Raw genomic sequence first — 25,295 nt, 5'->3', positions numbered from 1 at the left:
AAGTTAATGGATTGTGACAGCATTTCAATTCTTATACCCAAATAAGATGTTCTTCAAAATAGTAACAAACGCGGTAAAAAATGTGTATTTAAGGGCTAAACGACACCTCTTGGGTTGTTCTCGTTTTATATTTGATGGGTAATAACCCAGCTAAACGCACCTCTGGGGTTGTTGGCCTGGGTTTTGGTAAGGGCTAGATTCCCTTGCTCTTTTTTTCTTCTTCTTTTTAATTCTTTTCTTTTTCTCGAAGCATGGAACAATAAAAAAAAAACAATTTAGTTCATAAATATTTTAAATTTTATTCTCTCGTATTTAAGAATTATTATGTTGTAGCTTGCTAGGTAGACTCATCGTGCAACCAAATTAATCAAACCCAAAAAAAAAAAAAAAATAGATTTTGATCATCATCTCTCTCTGTTTTTTCTTAAGGAAATATATTGATTCTCCCTCTAATCTAGACTAATGGCAAGAATTTCTATATCAATGTGAGTTTCCAATAAATTATTTTAGGTATTTTCAAAATTATAAAACTATCTTTCATTAGAAAAACAAAACAATAAATATTCTAAACACAAATATATGATACAAATATCGTATTGCTGAGTGGTGAGTGGTGAATATCCCTTCTTAGCATGACGTGCTGGAAGGCATATACTAGTGCAGAATCTTTCATAGACAACCAGAAGTCAAGGAATGAAGTGCACTTGCAATAGTAACTAATCTTCATCATTCAATCGGTATAACTTGTTGGTTGCCCGATGTATTGGGTTTCTGAGTGTTTTTCTTGACCAGTACTGGTTTCCATTATCGGAAAAAGAGAATAGTAATCGACTTGCAAATTGCAAATAGATGTGTTTCACGCTTCTATAATCACATTATACATTTTGCTCTAATATGACTGCAAAATCATTGAAAGCTACAGTAAATTAATTAGCGTAATCAAATTTGATTTCATCTTCTGTTCGAAGAAGCCAAGGAAATTAAGAGTTATAATGGAAAAATTGTATACAAATGGCCGTCGGCCAACTAACAGTCTTTACAGATCTATCGACTACTAAAAACTTTGAATGCAGCTCCTTATAAATGCTATATATATCTGCATCCTTTCATTCCATGCTCATCACTCATTCCCAAAACTCATCAAGTCCTCTCCTGTACATCAATCTCTTCAGTCTCTTTGCCTGTCAAAACAAAAATGGTTTCCAAGTCTCTTGGCCATCTCTTCCTCGTTTCTTTCCCAGCCCAAGGCCATGTAAATCCTTTACTTAGACTTGGAAAAATTCTTGCCTCCAAAGGCTTCCTTGTCACCTTCTCCACTACTGAAACCATTGGCAAACAGATGAGAAAAGCCAGTGGCGTCATAGATAAGCTGACCCCGTTTGGTGATGGCTTTATCCGGTTTGAATTCTTTGAAGATGGATGGGCAGAGGACGAGGATTGGCACCAAGACCTTGATCAATACTTACTTCAACTTGAGCTTGTTGGCAAACAAGTAATTCCTCAAATGATCAAGAAAAATGCAGAGCAAGGGCGGCCTGTTTGTTGCCTCATAAACAACCCTTTCATTCCTTGGGTTACAGATGTGGCCACAAGTCTAAGTCTCCCTTCTGCAATGCTTTGGGTTCAATCCTGCGCTTGTTTTGCCTCATATTACCATTTCTATCACGGTACTGTACCTTTCCCTGACGAGGAGTACCCCGAGATAGATGTCCAATTACCATGCATGCCTCTCCTAAAACATGATGAAGTGCCTAGTTTCTTGCATCCCACAACTCCTTATCCTTCCTTGAGGAGGGCTATTTTAGGTCAGTACAAAAATCTTGACAGGCCATTTTGCATCCTGATGGAAACATTCGAAGCGCTTGAACCGGAGCTTATCAAGCACATGTCCGAAATCTTCCCCATCAAGGCCATTGGGCCACTATTCAGAAATCCCAAGGCACCAAAGACAACGGTCCATGGAGACTTGCTGAAGGCAGATGATTGCATCGAATGGCTTGACACAAAGCCACCTTCATCAGTTGTTTATGTGTCTTTCGGTAGTGTCGTACAATTGAAGCAAGACCAATGGAACGAGATCGCTTATGGGTTATTGAATTCGGGCGTCTCCTTCTTGTTAGTTATGAAACCACCCCACAAAGATTCAGGACATGACCTCCTTGTTCTGCCAGATGGGTTCTTGGAGAAAGCAGGAGACAGGGGCAAGGTGGTGCAATGGAGTCCTCAAGAGAAGGTTTTAGCTCACCCGTCAGTTGCGTGCTTTGTAACACATTGTGGGTGGAACTCTACTATGGAAGCACTCACATCAGGCATGCCAGTGGTGGCTTTCCCTCAATGGGGTGATCAAGTAACTAATGCAAAATATTTGGTCGACATCCTTAAGGTTGGTGTGAGAATGAGCCGCGGAGAAGCAGAGAACAAACTGATTACTCGTGATGAGATAGAGAAATGCTTGTTGGAGGCCACAGCGGGACCTAAGGCAGTGGAAATGAAGGAGAATGCAATGAAATGGAAGGAGGCAGCGGAGGCAGCAGTGGCTGAGGGTGGTTCCTCCGACTGGAATATACGATATTTTACGGACGATATTGTAAAAGCGAATGAGTCTGAGATTGCTGGGAAGTGCATTGGTTCTAATGAGTTTCCAGTGTCGGTAGTGGTGAAGTCCAACGAGAAAGTGGCTGAACTGGTGGGGTCATCGGCATGAGGAGATTTGCTATATGTGCTGTGAACGTGGAACTGGTTTTAATGCAGTACTGTTAGTATGATGAAATTAATTACTCTTGTTATGTGGTTGTCTACTTTTTTCTTCTTTTAATTAGCTATTAATAACATATTGTAAAGGCCAAGTGCCATATAAAGGCCATATGTATCATTTTAAGGTATTGTTGACTAGTTGTTGTAGTGTAATTTCAAAAGTAACAATTTTACCTGATTTCTTTTGTTTTTAAGGTATCGATTGACAATGCCGCTGGTATTGTGTTTGCTAAAAAAAAAAAATATTTTTAAAGTTATTTTTTCTATATTTTTATATGATTTTGATATAATAATATTAATAATAAATTTTAAAAAATAAAAAAATAAATTATTTTAATATATTTTCGAGTAAAAAATATTTTGAAAAGCAACCACTATCAAATACCACTAAATTTGATTTTTTATTAAATTATTTTTTATATATTTTTGAATTTTTTTGATGTGCTGATGTTAAAAATAAAATTTTAAAAATAAAATATATATTATTTTAATGTATTTCTGAACAAAAAACACTTTAAAAAGCAATCTCTACCACAATATCAAACATTACCGTATTACAACATATACACCATTTATGCATCTTTTTCTTCCTCACTAGTGTTTAAATTAACATTATTAGCAAAGAAAAAAAATAGCAAACGAGCATGTTTTTCAAAATAATTTAATTCATAAAATATTTTAAATTTTATTTTCTTGTATTTAAAAATTATTATGTTGTGGCTATCTAGGTAGACTCATCGTGCAACCAAATTAATCCAACCCAAAAAAAAAAAGGGATTTTAATCATCATCTCTCTCTGTCTTTTCTTAAGGAAATATATTGATTCTCCCTCTAATCTAGACTAATGGCAAGAATTTCTATGTCAATGTGAGTTTCCAATAAATTATTTTAGGTATTTTCAAAATTATAAAACAATCTTTCAATAGAAAAAACAAAACAATATTCCAAACACAAATATATAATACAAAGTTTTCATATTGAGTAGCATGAAAAAAAATTCCAATCTCAACCAATCCTTAATGTTTTTGGAATGCATAATTCACAGCTATCATTTATAAACTTTAATATAATTTATTTATATAAAAAAGTATGATTTTGTTTTCTATAAAAAACAGTACTCTGCGTTGCCCTGCAAATCACAAATCACACACACAAGTTGACCAGAACCATTCACCAGCACAAAACACTATTAGATGTACACTATTCACGTCTTCTGCAGAGTGAAGCAGACCTCGAACTAATGTTCAAAACAGCTGTAATAACTGGTAGCTGTTGAAGTGGCACCATTTAACTGGTCTCTCGTTCTGCTTCAAAGGATGGCCACACTTACAGATTTGAAACTGGAAGCCTATCTTTTTTTTTGGCTATGAAATGGATTCTCTTGTCTGCTTTTGTAGGTCTGTAATTTTGTGGGAGCTTCGGCTTCTCTCATCAGGATTCAATTGGATGAGAACTCCGAACAATACAAATATCGTATTGCTGAGTGGTGAATATCCCTTCTTAGCATGACGTGCTGGAAAGCATATACTGGCTAGTGCAGAATCTTTCATAGACAACCAGAAGTCAAGGAATGAATTAGTGCACTTGCAATTGAATATCCCTGCGGTTTCACGTTTTTTTTTTGCCTTTTTGTTTTTTTTTTTTTTTTAAGTATATTTTTCATTGTTTTTTTTTATTTGAGCTGTCTTTTTTTTTTCCGTCTTTTTTTATTACTGTTTGCTTTTTGTTTTTTTTTTCTTTGTTTTTGTTTAATTGATATTTTTTAAAAAATTGTTAAAGTTAAATTTTTTTGTATCTCAAACTTTTATAACACGAATTCCGGGTTTAACCGGTTAACCTAGATTTTTTTTTCTGATTTCATAGGTTTAACCAAATTAATTATGGGTTAACCTGTCAATTTTTTTTTTCTATGCACCTATCAAACTTTCATGTCGTGAATCCTGATTTGACGGGTTAACTTGCTTTGAGGGTTAACCCAATTAATTTCAGATTTTTTTTTTACTTTTTGCTTTTCTTTTTTCTTTATTTTTTCTTTGTTTTTTTTAATGGATATTTTAAAAATAATTTTTTTTTATTAATGTTAAATTTTTTTTCTATCGCAAACTTTTATAACACGCATTCCAGGTTTAATGGGTTAACTCAGATTTTTTTTCTTTTTAATTAATTTTTTCATTTCCACAATAAAACACTGATTCCTTAGGCGTTTTTTTTTTTTTTAAGTTGTCTTAGTTTTTTTAGCTGTTTTTTTTTTTTTTTTTATGTTTTTTGTGATTTTTTTCGCTTCTTCCTTTGTTTTTTTTAACAAAATTTTTTTGTTAATTTAGTTTATTAATGTTTAATTTTTTATTTAGTTGTCAGACTTTCATGACACGTTTACCGGATTTAAAGGGTTAACTTGGTTTGACAAGCTAAAATAGATTTTTTTTTTTTGCTTTTTATTCTTTTTAATTAATTTTTTTCGTTTAGTTTAGTTTGTTAATGTTAAATTTCTTTCTATTTCGTTATTAGATTTTCATGACACATATCCCGAGTTTCACGGGTTAACCTGATTTCACAGGTGAACCCAGTTAATTCCGGGTTGACCCGTTAATTTTTTTTTATTATTATTTTCATAAATTTTTTTGTTTAATTTAGTTTGTTAATGTTAATTTTTTTTTATTTAATTATCGGACTTTCATGACACAGATCCTAGGTTTAACGGGTTAGCATGGTTTGACGAGTTAATCCAGATTTTTTTTTTCTTTTTAATTAATTTTTTTTGTTTAGTTTAGTTTGTTAATGTTCACTTTTTTTTTTATTTAGTTAGCAGACATTCATGACACGGATCCCGGGTTTTACGGGTTAACTTGGTTTAACGAGTTAACCTGAATTTTTTTTTTTTAATTATTTTTTTCATTTCGTTTAGTTTTTTTAATGTTAAATTTCTTTCTATTTAGTATTTTTTTTCTTCTTAGAGGTTTTTTTTTCTTTTATTTTTTTCTTTTTAATTAATTTTATTTAATTAATTTAGTTTATTAATATTAAATTTTTTTCTAAGTAGTTTTTGGTTGATCCCTTTAGTTTTTTTTTTTTTATGCCTTTGACTGTGGACTGCACAGTGCAGTCCACAGTGAAAAGGCTGATGCCTTTTTTTTTTATTAATTTTTTTTGTTTAATTTAAATTGTTAATGTTAAATTTTTTTCTATTTAGTTATCAAACTTTCATTACACGGATTCTAGGTTTGACAAGTTAACCTGGTTTCACGAGTTAGCCGTTAATTTTGGATTAACCCATTAATTTATTTTTTTTTTTTAATTATCAAACTTTCATGATGTGAATTCAAGGTATGACGGGTTAAATTGATTTGAAGGTTAACCCAATTAATTCATATATATATATTTTTTTTTCATTAGTTTTTTTCTTCTTGTTGGTTTTTTTTTTTTAACTAATCTATTTAATTATCATATTTTTATGACACGACCTTGCAGCCAGACCCGCGTCCAATGCTATTGGATCTGGTATTGTAGTCCAGACACTTTTATGCTAAGGGTTTAATGTTATTATTAATATTATAAACATTACTCTTGGATCAGGCGATGCAACCAAAATTAAGATTTGTGAGTATAACTTTACAAAAAAATCTAACACTTTTAGATCTTTTAAAATACAAAAAATAATTGACTCGCGGCATCGCACGGGACATGTAACTAGTAGTAACTAATCTTCATCATTCAATCGGTATAACTTGTTGGTTACCCGATGTCTTGGGTTTCTGAGTGTTGCAAAATCATTGAAAGCTACAGTTAACTATTAGCGTAATCAAATTTGGTTTCATCTTCTGTTCGAAGAAGCCAAGGAAAGAGTTATAATTGAAACATTGTATGCATTTGACCGTCAGCCAACTAACAGTCCATCACTAAAAACTTTGAATGCAACTCCTTATAAATGCTATATGTATCTGCATCCTTTCTTTCCATGCTCACCACTCATTCCCAAACTCATCAAGTCCTCTCCTGTTCATCAATCTCTTCCGTCTCTCTGCCTGTAAGAAAACCCCGGAAGAGAAAAATGGTTTCCGAGTCTCTTGGCCATCTCTTCCTTGTTTCTTTCCCAGCCCAAGGCCATGTAAATCCTTTACTTAGACTTGGAAAAATTCTTGCCTCCAAAGGCTTCCTTGTCACCTTCTCCACTACTGAAACCATTGGCAAACAGATGAGAAAAGCCAGTGGCGTCATAGATAAGCTGACCCCGTTTGGTGATGGCTTTATCAGGTTTGAATTCTTTGAAGATGGATGGACAGAGGACGAGGATAGGCACCAAGACCTTGATCAATACTTACTTCAACTTGAGCTTGTTGGCAAACAAGTAATTCCTCAAATGATCAAGAAAAATGCAGAGCAAGGACGGCCTGTTTGTTGCCTCATAAACAACCCTTTCATTCCTTGGGTTACAGATGTGGCCACAACTCTAGGTCTCCCTTCTGCAATGCTTTGGGTTCAATCCTGCGCTTGTTTTGCCTCATATTACCATTACTATCACGGTACTGTACCTTTCCCTGACGAGGAGCACCCCGAGATAGATGTCCAGTTACCATGCATGCCTCTCCTAAAACATGATGAAGTGCCTAGTTTCTTACATCCCACAACTCCTTATCCTTTCTTGAGGAGGGCTATTTTAGGTCAGTACAAAAATCTTGACAAGCCATTTTGCATCCTGATGGAAACATTCGAAGAGCTTGAACCAGATCTTATCAAGCACATGTCTGAAATCTTCCCCATCAAGGCCGTTGGGCCACTATTCAGAAATCCCAAGGCACCAGAGACAACGGTGCATGGAGACTTGCTGAAGGCAGATGATTGCATCGAATGGCTTGACACAAAGCCACCTTCATCAGTTGTTTATGTGTCTTTCGGTAGTGTCGTACAATTGAAGCAAGACCAATGGAACGAGATCGCTTATGGGTTATTGAATTCGGGCGTCTCATTCTTGTTAGTTATGAAACCACCTCACAAAGATGCAGGACATGACCTCCTTGTTCTGCCAGATGGGTTCTTGGAGAAAGCAGGAGACAGGGGCAAGGTGGTGCAGTGGAGTCCTCAAGAGAAGGTTTTAGCTCACCCCTCAGTTGCGTGCTTTGTAACACATTGTGGGTGGAACTCTACTATGGAAGCACTCACATCAGGCATGCCAGTGGTGGCTTTCCCTCAATGGGGTGATCAAGTAACTAATGCAAAATATTTGGTGGACATCTTTAAGGTTGGTGTGAGAATGAGCCGCGGAGAAGCAGAGAACAAACTGATTACTCGTGATGAGATAGAGAAATGCTTGTTGGAGGCCACAGCGGGACCTAAGGCAGTGGAAATGAAGGAGAATGCAATGAAATGGAAGGAGGCAGCGGAGGCAGCAGTGGCTGAGGGTGGTTCCTCCGACTGGAATATACGATATTTTACGGACGATATTGTAAAAGCGAATGAGTCCGAGATTGCTGGGAAGTGCAATGGTTCTAATGAGTTTCCAGTGTCGGTAGTGGTGAAGTCCAACGAGAAAGTGGCTGAACTGGTGGGGTCATCGGCATGAGGAGATTTGCTATATATATATATATATATATATATATATATATATATGCAGTGAACATGGAATTGGTTTTAATCCAGTACTGTTAGTATGATGAAATTTATTACTCTTGTTATGTAGTTGTCTACTTTTTTGCTTCTTTTAATTAGCTATTAATAAATATTTTTTAAAGTTAAATATTTTTTTTTTTGATGTTTTTGGATTATTTTCATATAATAATATATTAAAAATAAATTTTAAAAAATAAATTATTTTAATTTATTTCTGATCAAAAATATTTTGAAAAACAACCACTATCATACATCATTAAATTTGATTTTTTTTATTAAATTAATTTTTCTATATTTTTTTTAATAATTTTGATAAATAAAAAAAACACTTTTAAAAAATAACCTTTATCACAATACCAAAACACTACCCCATGACAACATATATACTGTTATGCATCCTTATCTTCCTCACTAGTGTTTAAATTAACATTATTAGCAAAGAAAAAAAAATAGCAAACTAGCATGTTTGCTGTATATAAACATGTGTAATCAGTACACATCTTTAAATAAAAGCAAAAATCTTGATGTGAGTATGCACATTATAGCGTGAAACAATACTAATTTTCAGTCGTATCTCATTCAATATAACTTGTTTGGGTTGAACATTAAAAAAATATATAAACTCTAATCTCAATATTTCTAAAAATATTTGAATTATAATTAGTAATTATCGTAATTAGATTTTAAATTAAAAGGGGAAGGATATATATCTTGTTCCGAGTCACCTATGTTGTGCCACCACATTTTAATCTCATAGTAACCCTTTTTTTAACCATCTTTATTGCCATTTTTACTGCCTCCTATCAAACTAGAATTATCCTCAACACCTCCGTCGTCTGTCATCTCTACCACCCTTGCTAATCAGCACTATTTATTATGAATGCTATCTACCCATTCGTGCTTATCTTCTTTTAAAAATTTAAATTTATTTTCATATAATAAAATATAACCTTCAAACTTATCTCCAACAACAGTAACTATCAATTACATTCTCTGTATCATTACTCTATGTTCAATATATGTTTATTTGTCCCATCATTATCATTGTCATCAAAGACAAGAAAATACTTAGTTTTAGGAGACCTACCATCGTTACCGTTCAGAATTGTAGATGTTTCTCCGACAGATAATATACAATCTTTTGTTGATGAAGTTAAGCGAACAAGTCTTCAGATCGCTGGCAAGGATGTTATCGGAGGCCACGGTGGGGCCTGAAGCAGCGGAGATGAAGCAAGATGGATTGAAGTTGAAGAAGGCAGACGAGACAGCAGTGGCTGAGGGTGGTTCCTCAGACAGCAACATACAATCTTCTGCTGATGAAGCGAAGCGAAGCGAAGAAGTCTTCAGTTCGCTGGCAAGTCCACTAGTTCCAGTTAGGTTTCCGGTTTGCTGGAGTGAAATCCAATGAAAAAGTTATTGAGCTGGTGCAATCATCCGACTTATTATGAAGTTAATGGGGGGCTTGTTTTAACCCAGTGTTAAAATAATGAAATGGATGGTGACCCATGTTAAGCATTCATCTAATATTTACTGTTTTAGCTCTCACAAAAGTTCTGTTCAAGGCAGAGGTTGCGCATTTCATTGAACCTTCAACTAAGGAAGAAGATGATGGAAACAACATTTCAGGAGTAATTTCAAGGAAAGAGAAGGAATCACACCCCACTATACACAACAACGTAACTAGTTTCTCTATCGCCTTGCCTCCACGCTCAAGCCACTATTTGGACCTTCTGACATTGGCTCTCGATGTCTCTGACAAACTGAATTATCCAATCGATACAGCTTCAATTCCAGCACACCTTCATTTTCTTCGTTGCCATTATATATATTCCATTCTACCAACACTGCTGAAGCAATCGGATTGATATTTTCTGCGGGAGCCATTTGTAAGGCACTAAGGCTTCTCCTAGTCAGCAGGGCTGCAAGAAGTTCAGCTCGATCAAGCCTGGGACTTCTCTCAAGGGGACCTTCATCGTCATCCCAAAAAACAGCAGGTTAGCTGCCCACTAATTTAGGTGGAAAACCAACTTCTATCAGAAACACTGTACATGACTACACAGGATAGAACGTTACACCAAATTCTCTCTCATATTCTCTATTGGCAATCACATTTACAAGTAAACAATAATGTGTGACCTTTCACAATATATGCACGCAAATAAAAAGTTTAATTCAGCCCTAATTGATAAACGTAATTGTCACATATTGCAAGTGGTCAACTTAAGAACTACTGGACTTCCCCAAAGACCTGAAAAATGCGATCATATTGTTGTAAACATCTTCCTTTCCTTGTGTGCTCAAAAGGAAGTCCAAGTGACCATAGTTCTCAAGATAAAGCATTTCTGGTTTGCCCTGTAACTCCTTCAGAGTGCGCTCCAAATCTGTCTCGTCTGCTAAAGAATCATGGCCTCCATAGCCCATCCATAATGGCAATGTCTTGGGTATGAGACCGAGATCAAATGCTGGGGGGTTTAACTGACCATATAGCTCCAAATTTTTAAACATCCCGTAGTCATAGCGAGAGAAAGTTCCCTTACGAATCACTGCAATGCACAGCAGGAAGCGCATGAGAGATTTAGCAAACAGGAAGTTCTTTTTTTTAAAAAAAAAAAGAGTTACCCGGTGAGAAAGAGGAAGAAACAAAGTAATTGGCATCCAGAATTCATTTTTTATTAAACATGAGAGTGAAAACGAAATTTCCAAATACAGAATGTATTCACATGAACTTGATATATGACTGCTAAAGAAGATGCACAAGGCATACTCTGAAAGAGATGGCGCAAGTTTTTTGCTGATGAAGGGTGAGGTTCAAATTCAAAAAAGAAGTCCACATTTGAGCTATTAAAGCAACAATTCTTCCCTGCAAAGGTAAAGAAACACCCACTTAAGAAAGATAAGAAAAACATCATGTTGCACAAATAGCCACATTGGGGTACTTTACCCACAAGCATTATGCAAACTACAAAGTAAGAAAAAATTTCCCACCAAACATGATATTTGGTAAATTAAACTTTGTTCCATGAGAGACTAAGAGGGAAGACCTGTGATGGAAGTTAGCAAGTCAGCGCATTCTATATGACCATCGCATATGGAATCCAAAAGGTCAATTAAGATTTTACTGTAGATAAATATAAGACATCATAAAATGAACGAAAATAAAATTGTTAAACCCTAGAAAAAAGGAGCAAAAAGAAAAAATAGAGATAGAAGTATGATAAAACCTTCTAAAATTCAATTGATGAATGCCCATGGCAAGGACCATCTGTCAGAAAAGAAATTATAAGATCATTTCCACCAGGAACTGTGCCTCCAATGCAATCCCAAGAATATGAAACAAAACAAACCTGATCAAGATGCAAGGCAACCATTCTGAGAACAAGAGGAGCAGTTAGATGGTCCAAGTATGATATTGGACACAGTAGAGCAGCAGCTTCAACCATTTCCGCGACATTTGGCTGAATGAGAGCAGCTAAAGACATGATGGTCCCCTAAAAACAAGTAAATAAAGTAAGCGCATGCACAAAAGCAAGGATAGAAAACCAGATGTACTAGGATGCAAGAGAAAGACGTGTAAGACCTGTGAATGTCCAACGATGAAAACTTTAGAGCTTGTTACTGAATGTACATGGTGTATCATTTCAGCAAGATCACATAGAGCCAACTCCTCCCAACTCCAGTCCCAAAATTCCTGAAAGAGAAGCCTGTGCTCACTGATAGTTACAGCATGAAAAAACAGGATATGTAACAAATCACCCACTGAAACATACACGGACAGGGACATATTCACATGCTTTTTGCATCAATCGACAGACTCTTTGCTACCAGTACAACTATCCACAAAGTAACCAGAATCATAAACCCAGGGAGAAAGGCATATTCTATACTCTCTACCTTGTCTTTCTCAGATAAGGATACGTGTCCATGACTCCAAAATGTACCACGCACATTGCCAACCCATACATCAAAACCCTCATCTGCAAGGATGAAGCCCAGTGACTGCTCTGGAGAACCTAAAAACCATGCATCACCTGCCTGTTTGCATATTAGAGGAGGGCAACATCAAAATCAATGCCAGAAATCACATTTTACTTTTTTCTAAAATGGTGAATCACAGTTATATATTATCCCAAGCAACAACCAGTGACACATTAAGTTTTATAACTCTTGCAATTACCATTCAGACCATAATTCCCATATAATAGATCGATTTAAACCATAACCAGTGTTCGGAAAAGTAACAGGAGAAAAAACAAAAACCATTTCCATGCACACTTCTCTTGATGATATACAGACAGTTGTACACGTCTAAACATCCAGTCCTGAGCTTCCAGTGCTTTACATGAGGGAATTTTCTCTCAGCAGTTTCAAGGATGCCTTTTAACTTCAGGAAGACAGAAGATTAACCCATCTTGTTAAACAAACTATTATAATATGAACGTTAAATTGCACTTTTCTTCCATGACAATTATCACATTCCTTTTTGTCTCGTCACGAAATCATAAAGATAGTTTTCTTATAGCCTTATTTTTACCCCAATTCCCTCACTCTGGCTTTATGAAAAATAGCTGAGAACACATGCCCATTGAAAAACATGAGATTCAAACAAACGTTCAATATCAAATTCTATCAATGCAAAGGGAACATAAGCAGAATGAAGAGCAAATTCACCATAAAGAGTCCATGTTGAAGCAAGACAGGAGGACCCCTCTGCCCTCCTGGATCCTTGTTACGTGAAGACAAGCGTTGAAGAGCTACCAAGTAACCATCTTTAGTTTGTACCTGAATAAAGTTAAATAATTTGATGAATTCCACACGAAACGTAACTTTCATTAATTGAAAATTAACAAAAACAAAAAAATATTGACAGAATTTCACTAATTTCGCATACTCTAAGAAAATCCCATTAAAGATTCTTTAAAAAGGAAGAGCAAATCATGGAGAAAGATTAAGCCTTTGTTCGGATGCTTAGCAACTAAAATACAAAAGTAAATAAATCTTGGATTCTTTTACTATTAGTTCAAATGCAAAAACTCTCCGAAATCAGTTACTAATTCTATTCATTTCCTGAATCTACTTTCTTGCTAAACCAAACAAGCACCTCATGGCATTCTTGTAATTAGCTTCAAGATCGTGCCTATTTTTTATCAATCAATTCAGTCTAGAACGAAATTTCAAAGGTTAAAACGACTCAATTCCTCCAAAATTAAGAACTTAGAGAGAAGGGGGGTACAGTGTGTTCGGTGCAAGAATAACCAGCTGGTTTAATGAGCTGATTACACAGAGTCTCGTCCAGTGATCGGCGATGGGGATTGGCTTCGAAATTGAATTCTCCGGCGGCAGATGTGGAAATGAAAAGTGAGATTATTGTTGCGAAAACGATCAGTAACAGCCTCTCCATTAGCGGGGATTGGAGTGAATAAGAAGGGAAGTGGCTTTGAGCCGCGGGGTGTCTTCTGATTTCTGACGATGACGATGAGATGAGTGGGATTTTTTCTTGTTGGAATGTGTGATAATCGGGCCTTGTCCTAAGCGCTATATTAAGCGCGTTTAATACACAACCGGATTGGATTTTCCAGGGGTAAAGCTATTTTTTACTGAATTTACTGAATAACTTCTTTTTTACAGCAGCAAATTTCTTTTTTACCGCGAGTCAAAATTATTTTTATCATGAATCAAAACCATTGTGGAGGGTTGAAAATAAAAGCGCCAGCTAATGTTATAAAAAATAATGTTAGCACAAAAAAGGTTAAACATTATTTAGTCAAATAACAAAAAATACAGAAAATTAAAAAAAAAATCAGTTTGTCGAACAAAAAAAAATTGTATTAATTTATTGATTTTTTGTATAAAGTTTTATCATTTAAAACGTTGACTCTATGATGAATGACTTTTACCCCTTGCTAGATTGAAAACAATTTTATTATTATTATTTTTATCCAAAACACATTGTTTTATTAAAATAACTTTACTCACAAGTAAAGTCGCTACCTTGACCCCATGGGTCTCGTATCTATGACACAAATAGCTAAAATTGGAAAAAAAAGGCAGCTAGACAAATAGCTGAAGTGCTGAACAAATGCTACTAGTTAATTTTGACGGTATATTAGAAATTGTGGTCAATTTTATTTTTTTATTTTTTAAATTTAAAAATAATATATTTTTTATTTTTTAAAATTAATTTTTAATTTCAGTAAATCAAAACAATAAAAAAAATTGAAAAAAAATTAATTTAAAACAAAAAAAAAATGATAAACCAGTTAAACTAATGTGACAAACGTGGCCTACCTGGAGCTGCTGCAGGAATAAGCTATCCTAGTCATAGTATTCGTCAAACTGACTAAACAGGCAAACACCTGACCAGATTCAATGAACCACAATACAGTTCGCTAAGACCCGCAAATCTTACCATTATGTCCACCATGTATCACGCCTCCTCGTCCTAAAGTCTAATCTCTCCCTCCTTAAAACCCTCATTGCCACCACCGTCCACCAGATCAATATCGGTATAAAAATGGCATTCACAGAGTTCAGGCCACTGGACGAGAAATGTTTAGTGGAGTACATTAAGGCCACTCCTGCTTTGTCAGATAAGATCGGCAACAATTTTGACGACTTGAAGATCAAAGAAGTTGGCGATGGAAATCTCAATTTCGTCTACATCGTTGTTAGCCCAGCTGGTTCTTTCGTCATCAAGCAGGTAAGTGAAGGAAATCAACTTGGGTTTTTTATTTTATGCGTAAAATCTTTGAGGGTTTGTTTTGTTGATGGAAGAGTGTAGGAAACGAAATGAATTTGAGCGATTGATTCTGTAACTTGAAGCATCTTGAACAAGCAATTAAAACGGGCAGTCAATTTTGCTGGTATGCAAAGATATATTAAACGGCCAGTCAATTTTATCTCCCATATAAACTCATTGAATTTGCTTCAAATTTGGCATTTCACTGTCTGTAATACCAAAAGGCATATTCAGTTTGATCAGTTAATTGTTGAGCTTTCCAATTCACTGTTCAAGATTGCTTTCTTTTCCTATGAAGTGAAATGGTATGGAAATATTTTGGGTGGATGTTTGAACTTATCTGTTCTTGTTCTAATCTGGTAGTGTTTATGGTCAGGCAATTCCATACGTACGTTGTATTGGAGAATCATGGCCAATGACTAAGGAAAGAGCATACTTTGAGGCATTGACACTTAGAGAGCATGGCCGATTGAGCCCTGAAAATGTGCCTGAAGTTTATCATTTTGACCGTATTATGTCTGTGATTGGTATGCGATATTTGGAGCCCCCACATATAATCCTGAGAAAAGGGTTGGTTGCTGGAATTGAGTATCCATTGCTAGCAGAACACATATCAGATTATATGGCAAAGACTCTTTACCACACATCGCTTCTTTATCGTACTACTACTGAGCATAAACACAACGGTGAGTTATTCTACTCTGTTGTTTATCATTTGTTTTGATTTGTTTTTTGTTATATTTGATTTCTCATTGGTCCAATGAACATAGCGACCTTGAAGAAATGTGCTGATGTGCTCACTTCAAATGCTCAATGCAGTTGCTGAATTCTGTGGGAACGTGGAGTTATGCAGGCTTACTGAGCAGGTTGTTTTCTCTGACCCTTACAAAGTATCCGAATATAACCGCTGGACTTCCCCTTATCTTGATCGTGATGCTGAGGCTGTCCGTGAAGATAATATTTTAAAGCTTGAAGTTGCTGAGTTGAAATCCAAGTATTGTTTTTTAGCTCATTCATTTCACAAGACATGCCAGTTTTTCCACTTCTTTTAATTTGATTGTATGATTTACTAGAGTTTTTTTTCTTTTCTCATAGGTTTTGTGAGAGAGCCCAAGCCTTAGTACATGGAGATCTCCACACTGGATCCATCATGGTTACCCGTGAATCTACTCAAGTTATAGATCCAGAATTTGCATTTTATGGTCCAATGGGTTTTGATATTGGAGCTTTTATTGGAAACTTGATTTTGGCTTTTTATGCTCAAGATGGACACGCTGATCAAGGGAATGACCGAAAAGTAAGTCTAAGTTTCTACTCTATTTTTTTATACATTTCTCTTTCTTAGTTTCAAATGCTTTATCTTCATAAACTCCATTTATGCATCCATTCAAAATATCTTATTCCTCTCTTTAATCATGGGATATGCTTCTCATAGGTCGTGTGTTAATAAACGAGGAGGTTGTTTCGATTTCTTTATGAACTAGAAGGCACAGCTACAGCCTTTCTTGTGGATTTTACTTTGTAATATTTATATTTATTGGAGCATTAGTTGTTTGTTGAGGCTTATCTCTGAAAGTTGTACTCGCATGCAGACATATAAAGAATGGATTTTGAGGACAATTAAAGAGACTTGGAGTCTTTTCTACAAGAAGTTCACTGCACTGTGGGACGAGCACAAGGATGGCTCTGGTGAGGCATATCTTCCAGGAATTTATAATAACCCTGAGCTTCATCAGCTTGTACAGAGAAAATATATGCAAGACTTGTTCCATGACACCTTGGGATTTGGTGCGGCCAAAATGATAAGGTGAATTGACTGGTTCCCATTTTGTTCACTGTAGTTTCTTTATTCTTGTTCTTAAAGTCCTTGTTCAAGCTTCAGATTTTTGGTGTTCTTCCCCGAGCTTGAGCATCCAAAGCTAATTAACTTATTGTAGAAAAAAGTATCTAGTTCTAGAGAAAGTAAATGCTATGCGTGAATCTTCTCATTGGGAATTGAAGAAATGGCTTAAAATTGAAAATAAACTGTTATTATGTTTGATCATGTTTTATGCTGTCTGTTTTTGGAAAGTTATGCCTCCCTTGTTTCACCATGGCACTTTTATGAGATGATGTATGAGACCACATCATCGTATATGTTTCCAGGGCATGCTCTCCCTTATTGTAACTTTTGGCATTGGATTTTAGATTTTCTATGCGATGTATTGTTTGAAGATCAACTAAATGGCTTGATTCCCAACTAATCAGGGAAAACTGCATGGCAATGTCCTCATCCTTTGTCCCATCTAAAGCCACTAAATAGATCATTAAAGTTCGCTGGGACTGGGATTATTTAGGAAGTCCAAACAGGGGGGGGCATCTTACGTTTGGAAGCAAAATTTGAGATCCAGCTTTTGGTTTTGAGGCATCAGTGCGACTCATTTAGATCATGTGATCTATTAAACCAATGATCAGCTCGCCATCATTTGTAGTTTGAATATGCTTGACCTGTGGGAAATGTGGTTATAACTTGTCTTATACCGGGAAAGTGCAATTTTACAGTCTGTGATTCACTCTTATCTCTTTTTTTGTGTAAAATTACAATAAAAATCCTAATTATTGAATATATTAATTTCAATGCCACAACATCACTGATTTAAATCTGTGTGGCAGGAGAATTGTTGGTGTAGCTCATGTGGAGGATTTTGAATCAATTCCTGACGCTAGCAAACGAGCCCAATGTGAGCGGCCGGCTCTTGACCTGGCGAAGATGCTTCTCAAGGAAAGGCGAAAATTCCAGTCCATAGATGAAGTAGTATCAGCCATTCAGCAACTACAGTGATGACATACTTGGGGGTAAAAATTTGCTCCAAATGTTGGAGCTTTGTGTAACCCATCTTCACATTTTCCTCGTAGTAAAACTTCTTAAACTGTAAACTTATCAGACTGTCAGTGTCCTCTTGAAAGATGGAAATAAATATCTAATGTTTTTGCCCCCTGTGAGAGTTTTTAACAATTTTCTTCACTCTTTCCATTTTTACCTTTTCAAGAACAGCTAAATAATTGGATGACTTCAACACGTGTGTGGATTCATGTGGGCAGCCGATAGAAACTCAATTTTGACTGTCTCAGGCCATGCCATAACCAATTTGAAAGCAAAGGGCAAAATGTACACCGGCTTTTAAAATGGGTTAACGGTCGGATGCGTACTTGTATAAAAATATTTCACTGTCGTGGTCGATCACAATCATGGCATTGCAATTAAAAGCAAGAAATCAATGTTACAGAAAGGAAGCCAATTCCAAAGTCATCCTTGCTTAGAAGTTGGCACTGCAATAGTCCTATCCTATATATATATATTGATGCAAACGGTTACAAGCGTGCAACCTTTCATAATTTCAGCGATTAGCGAAGTTGTTCTATTTTCCGTCCATGGTAGTCTATTCAAAGCTCATCAACAGTCTTCCCCAGCAGATCAACCAGGTACAGAGCACTAAAACTTTGGACATTTTCTATCAGTTGCTGCTGACATGAATCCTGTTGTTGTCAGCGTATCCAATACCATCCATGTCTATTATGAAAAAGGCAACCCTTTGGACATTTTCTCCATCTGCTGGGTCAGTCTGGTGGAAGTTCCTCCATTCGAAAGCTGTCACGCGTGCTAGTATTTGCTTGAACAGTCTGTTTTTTTTGTATTTTTAAAATATTTTTAAAAAAATTAAAAAAAAATTTATTAACTTTAAATTAATATATTTTCAGTGTTTTTAAATTATTTTAATATATTAATATTAAAAATAATTTTTTAAAAAAAATATCATTAATATATATTTTAACATAAAAAATTATTTAAAAAATAATCACATTCATTCTACATACAAGCTCATTAATATACATGATGAAATGGGCTCCACCAGCCATTGCACTAGCGTTGTTGGTGACCGTGTAGACTGTGCAAATCAAAGCCTCGTGAAATCCAATACGATAGAGGATGAACATTAAAGAAGAGGAGAAAAATCAGAAGAAAAGGTTGTGTAATTTTCTTTACCAATTTAAGTTGTATTTTGTTTTTCTCGTCCAATCGTATTTTAAAAATTGTAAATTTTTCTTATTTAAATTTTTTATTATTATTATTTTAATATATTGATATCAAAAATAAAATTTTTTAAAAAAAATTATATTATTTTAATATATTTTTAAAAAAAATCAATTTAAAAAGCAACTTCTACCATCTATACAGTAAAGTATTGAAAAGCATGCGTGATCAAAAGCAACATGAATTCTAACTTAAATAAACCGCTCTTTTGAAAACAATAAAACAAAATAATAACTTAAATAAGAAAATCGCTTTATTATCTGTGATGGGAACCTCTAAGTTGACAATGAAGTGGGGGAATGAAAAATAAAAGCAATTATATGGTTGTTTCTTTCCCTAGATCTGAGTAACTTGAAACAACATTAATGGAGATAATCCACCAGGATAATCAAAGACAATTATATGCAAAGGTATATTTAAAGTTGATTCAAACCTTTTGAATACATGACAAAATAGAGACATGTTTTGGTTTGCATGCTAAGAACTTAAATTAAGGATTTCTTGCGCGGAAAGCTTTGATGTCTATTAAGGAATTTTAAAACAATGTTGTTAATGTGTTTCTTCACTGAGATGACGTGTAGAATGAAGATTTATATTATTGGTATAGTGTGTTTGTGACAATGTTTCGGTTTTGATTTTTAATTTAAAAAATAAAAAATAAATTACTTTAGTTATTCTTTTAAGCACAAAACAAACTGATCTAAAATTACACGTGCTGCAAATCATAATCCATATTTAAGAGTTCAAAATTGTAAATTTACTTTAAAAAAAATTGTTATCCAAGTCTACACCTATTAGTGATTTATTAATTGTTCTAATGAAATAAAACTAGTTTTAGTTATATATATGTTTATAATTTTTCCTTAAGAATTTTTTTTTAAAAAAAATGCAAGATAAATTTATTAGTATATAATACGAAATCATTTAGGCTACATTTGTAATTTGCAGAAAATGTTACTTTAGAAAATATTTTTATGAGATTTCCATATGTTTATGAAACTTAGAAAAATTGATCAAAGATATTTGCTTTCAAATCAAATATTTATACATACATGATTTACTCGGGGTTCACAAAAATATGGAAAATATTTTTATGAGTTTTCCATGTTTATGAGACTTAGAGAATTTTATTGTGACGTGAGTTGGGTGTCATAGTGGTATAAAGATATGGAATTGTCAGCTGTCAATTTTCACAGAAATATTTCATGCAAATCACGTAGGAGTCGTGCATTCATGGATAACTTGAGAGAAGTTCTACTTTTTTTTCCACGGTTAATGATTTTGCTTATTCGCGTCTGTGAGATTTGTGGTCCAACAACTAGCAAAATGAAGAAGACACCCGAAAAAACAGACAACGTTTATGTTCTGACGTCCATGAAACAATATTGTTGCCAGTCTGAAAGGATCTTATTCAAATTTTATTTAGAATATATGGTTTGATCCGAGCTGCTGAAAACACAAAATTTCATAGATTCTGCTCTTAATTAGCCAAGCTCTTCTATTGCCCGTACCGAGCCTTGTAGTCTGTCCAAAGCTGATCAACGGTCTTCCCTAGCAGATCAACAAAGAACTGAGCACTATAGCCAGTCATCATCTTCTTGTTAAGCTCAGCAACAAACCCATTTCTAAGATCATTACAATAGTCCAAGAACCTAGCCGTAACATCATAACCTTGATCCCATCTGTCACCCTGCCCTGGTTGCACCCAGTGACTAGGTGCATAGTTCGCCTTCAACCTTACAAAATCAGCAATCCCTTCAATTAGTTTACCTGGGGCTTGTCCATTACCATTCCATTGCCATATGTGTGTCATTTCATGGTAAAGCACCCCAGTGATTTCTGTTCTGACATCACCTGAATAACTTGCTATATAACTGTCGCTAACATGGATTTCATCGTTGACTGCGTAGGCAACCCCATCCATGACATCTATGAACAAGTTGACTGTCTGAATATTTTTTCTGTCCGCAGCATTAGTTTGCTGGAAGGTCTCCCATATGAAATCTGTAGCAGATGCTAGAGTTTGCTTGCTGTAATCGACCCCGATGTCCGTGATGAATCGGGCTCCACCAGCAGTTGCAGTGGCTCTGTTGGTGACAGTGTAGTCCACTGCTGAGACGGTGTTGATTGCTAGGAGTACTAGCAAAGAGAGGACATAAACATGGCGAAACATGGTCAAGCAAGCAGTAGTGAAACAGGTTGATTTCTTATTGCTGTTTTTGATTTGTGCAGGGTACGTATTTGTCGTAGCAATGTATATGGTTTATATAGATAATCAGGTAGGAAGAAATTTTAAACTTCAATGAGTAATTATCAATATTTATTTATAAAAAGAGGTTTTATGAAAACCAAAAATCAAAAATTCATTTCGAAGGCCCAGAGGACTTTTGACTTGGCTCTCTGCCGACCTCGAACTCGAAAATTCAAAACAGTAATTCAATTAGGCGGGCAACCGTGTCGCCTACCATCTTTGACACATACTACGTTTGGAAAGTGGTGCAAAACCGTGTTCCCATCTTTTGGATTATTTTGATGTGTTAATGTTAAAAATAATTTTTAAAAAATAAAAAATATCATTAACATACATTTCAGCATGAAAAGTTATTTAAAAAGCAACCGTTACGATACACCAAAGACGCTGAGATTCTCTTTTATAAACTAAATTGAACACCCACGTAAAAAAATTTCTGTTTGTGTTGGGTTTTAAAAGTATTTTTTAAAATAAATTAAAATTATTTTATTAATTTTAAATTAATATATTTTTATTTTTTTAAAATTATTTTAATACAATGATATCAAAATATTTTAATATAAAAATTATTTAAAAATCAATCATAATTTTCACTCCAACCAAGTTATTGCAGCTCCTAAGAAATATAGGAAATTCAAGACCCCTAGGCCCTGACCACTCAAAGTTAAAAAATATTTTGCGCCCTCCTCTTTGTTGATATAACATATTTGGCACTTCGTTTTTTAAAAGCTTAATCCCTTAAAAGTGAAGAATTTAATCCTTTTTCCCTAACGTGATTCTTTTATTAACAAACTTCACCCTCCAATCCAGAGATAGAAAATTTACGTTGATCCTTAAATCTTGTTTTTTTTTTTTTCTCTAAAAAAGATTTAATAACTTGACGTCCTTAAATACTTGCCCTCTACTTTCTTAAAGGAAAAAGGGTTTTCGGTCCCCAATGTTAGTGATCCTTCTTGGATTAGTCCCTGCAAATATGGGGTTCATTTTGTCCTGGCCTTGCATATACTAGTCATAAAAATTCACTAGATTTGTCTGCTTAATTTGCGGGCAAATGTCCATTATTAATTTGGCATTCATCCTTGTTCGTTCGAGCATGCATCCCGACAAGACAAAGGTCGCTTGTGTTATTATCCTTTGAATATTCTACCCAATTTGTGTATCAAGTAGGTAAACTAGCTATAGCTTGATTTCAAGTTATGAATGCCTAATAAATACATTGAACTTAATCAAGTCGGGTTCGAGTATGAAAGATTCATAGCTGATTTTCTAAAAATTAGCCACGGCATTACATGCTATAGAACACCTTTTAATTTATTCTATGAATTAGACCCAAATAAAATTTCCATTCGAATTATAGATTCTTTAATTTGTATTACCAGATGAGCAAAAGAGGATATTTTACTATTCCGTCCCTTTAACCCCAACCAGTGGGCTCTAGACCACATAGTAATGGAGTTAGTTTTCCTCCAATCGTCATGTAATCCCCGAGAGCTCCTTTTTAGGATTTATGAGCAAAGCACGAGACCGCTGTTCTAGATCAGATCAATCTGTAACTGTTTCTAGTTTCTAGATATATTTCTAGCGAGAATGGTCTTACAAGAAGTTTCCTTCCTCCTTCCCCAAGGTATTAAATGCTTTCGTAACAGAAATGTTGAAACCTTCCCCGTCAAGGAAAGCAGCACCTTAGCCAAAAAAAAAAAAAGTATATTGACTACTGCGTCCTCTTTAAAAGTAGGGCTCCCTCGCTTGACCTCTGCTAGCACTTTTTTCCAAATTCCAATGAGAGATAAATTCCAAGTTTTTTTTTTTTTTTTTTTTCTCAACAGAGAAAAATTGAGACTCTACCGGGTGGAGCGCATGTATCCACAAATTCAGTTGACTTTGGACTATTCTTATTAAAAATCTCTTTAACAATTCAAAAAACCGAAGCATTCAACGTTATGGTTCAGTAGGCTTAGTAAGAGTTTAAAAGGGCAGAGACTGATCAAGCAAAGAGAACAATCATTTGCCTATCTATTCTTCTCTTAAAGCATCAATGCCAGTACACTGTTCAAGCCACGTGGGGCAATTGCCCCCTTCCCTCCCAATTAATTAGGAAACCTCCACGCAAGAAAAACATTTGATGGTGGCCACTGGAGCTATTATTGCTTATATGCTATGTTCGTTCCAAACTTCAGGGTCCATGGGTTTGTTGAATTAATATGTGTATGGATAATATTATAAGCTAATAAGATATGAAATGAAATGAGTTTTGTGCACGCAAGATAAGAATGAAATACCGGACTAAAAAACCCACGTTAAACTAAAAAAAAAATATCTCTTTAAACAACTTGTACAAAACAACAACCGAAGCATTCAACGTTATTCAGTAGGCTTAGTAATTACCAAAAAAATCTTTATAAAAGGGCAGAGCAACACAACACATGATCAAGCAAAGAGAACACCATTATAATGGCTTGCCTATCTATCTTCCTCGCTATTTTCTTCTAACCCTAACGACCCTAAATATCAATGCCTAGTCACACTGTTATCAATTGGGCTCCAACGACCCCTGGTGGCATCCGATTCAGTAACGAACTTGGAGACAATTACACCATAAAGACGATGGATCAAGCAACTATCTTCTTCTGGAGACTCTTCCAGCAAAATACTGAAGCAGACAGAAAGGACGTGCCTCGTGTGTCCTTGTTTGTCGACGACATGGAAGGGATCGCCTACGCAAGCAACAACGAGATTCATGTAGGTGACGATTACATTGAAGGCATTAAAGGTGACATCAAATGGGATTTCAATGGCGTGCTTTACCATGAGATGGCACACACTTGGCAATGGGACGGCTCCGCGGGCACGAAAGCTCCTGTTGGATTGATCGAAGGGATTGCTGATTTTATGAGGCTAAAAGCTAACTATGCACCTAGCCAGTGGGTGAAACCAGGGGAGGGTGACAGCTGGGATCAAGGGTATAGTGTTACAGCTAGGTTTCTGGACTACTGCAATGATCTTAGAAATGGGTTTGTGGCAGAACTTAACAAGAAGATGAGGGTTACTTACAGTGATAACTTCTTTGTTGAGCTGCTAGGAAAGCCTGTTGATCAGTTGTGGAGGGACTACAAGGCCAAATTTGGGAACTAAGAATGCATCACGTACCATTATATTATAGCAACATATTTATACCTTTAATGTATACCAGTAGAAATAAGACAACTAAATGAGGGATTGCCCTCTAATTAAATTATAAATAAATTTGCCACTAAATTCTAAGGCCGTGTATCCGTTTTATATACATATATTTGGGCTTTGTATTTTATTTTTCCAAATAGTGTTGATCACCTTAACTAACACTCCAGATATACATATATTATTCATTTTGCAATATTCATCTAAAGTTGTGGAGGCCTTTTAAATAAGATAAGTTTTCCACTGTATTTGAAGGAATCCAAAATCACTGTTCTTCAAATACATGTTTTTTGAACAAGAGATTGTAAAATTCTTGAATGGTTTTGGCATTTTGATATTTTATGCACTGCGTGAAAATTTATGAAATGAAACTGCTCAGGACAACGCTTGGATTATGGATTGGATTATGTAATATTTTAAATAGCATATAAAAGCTTTAGTAAAAAATAATTAATTGTTGTCTGTAATATTCAAAATATCATTATATGGATAGGCCCACAACATGAGGGGACTAATAGTTTAAAAGGAAGTAGATAGTTTGGGCCTCGGGTAGTTCATCTTTAAACCCATCTGGCAAGTGTTGGGCAGCTCCATCTATAATAACTTGGTATTTAGCAACCGGGCCTACAGAAACACGAATGCACTACATGGTCATGTAGAATTGCGAACTTTAGTAAGAAATCTAGAAAAAAAAAAAAAAA

The 25,295-nt window shown here is 35.1% G+C and overlaps 5 protein-coding genes and 1 non-coding gene across 6 annotated transcripts; 4 read left to right on the top strand and 2 right to left on the bottom strand.

The window, feature by feature from the left end:
- Positions 1–1,106: 1,106 nt before the first annotated feature.
- LOC118059163 (gallate 1-beta-glucosyltransferase 84A24) lies at positions 1,107–2,892 on the top strand. Its single transcript, XM_035072011.2, has one exon. It carries the CDS (start codon positions 1,196–1,198, stop codon positions 2,702–2,704), a length of 1,509 nt encoding a protein of 502 aa, XP_034927902.1. The 5' UTR covers positions 1,107–1,195; the 3' UTR covers positions 2,705–2,892.
- A 3,803-nt stretch (positions 2,893–6,695) lies between these two features.
- On the top strand, positions 6,696–8,485 carry LOC118059161 (gallate 1-beta-glucosyltransferase 84A24). The gene has a single exon (XM_035072008.2). The coding sequence runs from the start codon at positions 6,710–6,712 to the stop codon at positions 8,309–8,311; it is 1,602 nt and encodes a 533-aa protein (XP_034927899.1). The 5' UTR covers positions 6,696–6,709; the 3' UTR covers positions 8,312–8,485.
- A 1,424-nt stretch (positions 8,486–9,909) lies between these two features.
- On the bottom strand, positions 9,910–13,877 carry LOC118059164 (triacylglycerol lipase 1). The gene is made up of 9 exons (XM_035072012.2): positions 13,589–13,877; positions 13,027–13,137; positions 12,250–12,390; positions 11,936–12,046; positions 11,703–11,846; positions 11,580–11,620; positions 11,400–11,476; positions 11,123–11,218; positions 9,910–10,901 (listed from the first exon to the last, which is right to left on the bottom strand). Exons 1-9 carry the CDS (start codon positions 13,754–13,756, stop codon positions 10,579–10,581), a joined length of 1,212 nt encoding a protein of 403 aa, XP_034927903.1. The 5' UTR covers positions 13,757–13,877; the 3' UTR covers positions 9,910–10,578.
- An 867-nt stretch (positions 13,878–14,744) lies between these two features.
- Positions 14,745–18,069, top strand: LOC118059160 (methylthioribose kinase). The gene is made up of 6 exons (XM_035072007.2): positions 14,745–15,055; positions 15,471–15,780; positions 15,914–16,088; positions 16,190–16,391; positions 16,687–16,901; positions 17,747–18,069. Exons 1-6 carry the CDS (start codon positions 14,870–14,872, stop codon positions 17,913–17,915), a joined length of 1,257 nt encoding a protein of 418 aa, XP_034927898.1. The 5' UTR covers positions 14,745–14,869; the 3' UTR covers positions 17,916–18,069.
- Positions 18,070–20,551: 2,482 nt separating this feature from the next.
- Positions 20,552–21,417, bottom strand: LOC118059159 (uncharacterized). The gene has a single exon (XM_035072006.2). The coding sequence runs from the start codon at positions 21,337–21,339 to the stop codon at positions 20,665–20,667; it is 675 nt and encodes a 224-aa protein (XP_034927897.1). The 5' UTR covers positions 21,340–21,417; the 3' UTR covers positions 20,552–20,664.
- A 2,451-nt stretch (positions 21,418–23,868) lies between these two features.
- On the top strand, positions 23,869–24,728 carry LOC118059157 (uncharacterized). The gene has a single exon (XR_012170647.1). It is a non-coding gene; the product is annotated as an uncharacterized protein (transcript).
- Positions 24,729–25,295: the final 567 nt, after the last annotated feature.

The sequence above is a fragment of the Populus alba genome, chromosome 9, assembly GCF_005239225.2.
Source record: "Populus alba chromosome 9, ASM523922v2, whole genome shotgun sequence".
NCBI lineage: Eukaryota > Viridiplantae > Streptophyta > Magnoliopsida > Malpighiales > Salicaceae > Populus > Populus alba.
This window is presented reverse-complemented; position numbering and strand designations above follow the sequence as displayed.

Excerpts from the sequence above, each read along its gene's own strand:
- LOC118059159 (XM_035072006.2), bottom strand. The coding sequence starts at position 21,339 with ATGTTTCGCCATGTTTATGTCCTCTCTTTGCTAGTACTCCTAGCAATC.
- LOC118059160 (XM_035072007.2), top strand. The coding sequence starts at position 14,870 with ATGGCATTCACAGAGTTCAGGCCACTGGACGAGAAATGTTTAGTGGAG. Across the intron at positions 15,781-15,913 it reads TACTGAGCATAAACACAACG|TTGCTGAATTCTGTGGGAAC; the intron begins GTGAGTTATTCT and ends TGCTCAATGCAG. Across the intron at positions 16,089-16,189 it reads GTTGCTGAGTTGAAATCCAA|GTTTTGTGAGAGAGCCCAAG; the intron begins GTATTGTTTTTT and ends CTTTTCTCATAG.
- LOC118059161 (XM_035072008.2), top strand. The coding sequence starts at position 6,710 with ATGCTCACCACTCATTCCCAAACTCATCAAGTCCTCTCCTGTTCATCA.
- LOC118059163 (XM_035072011.2), top strand. The coding sequence starts at position 1,196 with ATGGTTTCCAAGTCTCTTGGCCATCTCTTCCTCGTTTCTTTCCCAGCC.
- LOC118059164 (XM_035072012.2), bottom strand. The coding sequence starts at position 13,756 with ATGGAGAGGCTGTTACTGATCGTTTTCGCAACAATAATCTCACTTTTC. Across the intron at positions 11,477-11,579 it reads CATCAATTGAATTTTAGAAG|TAAAATCTTAATTGACCTTT; the intron begins GTTTTATCATAC and ends ATTTATCTACAG. Across the intron at positions 11,219-11,399 it reads CTTGCTAACTTCCATCACAG|GGAAGAATTGTTGCTTTAAT; the intron begins GTCTTCCCTCTT and ends TTACCTTTGCAG.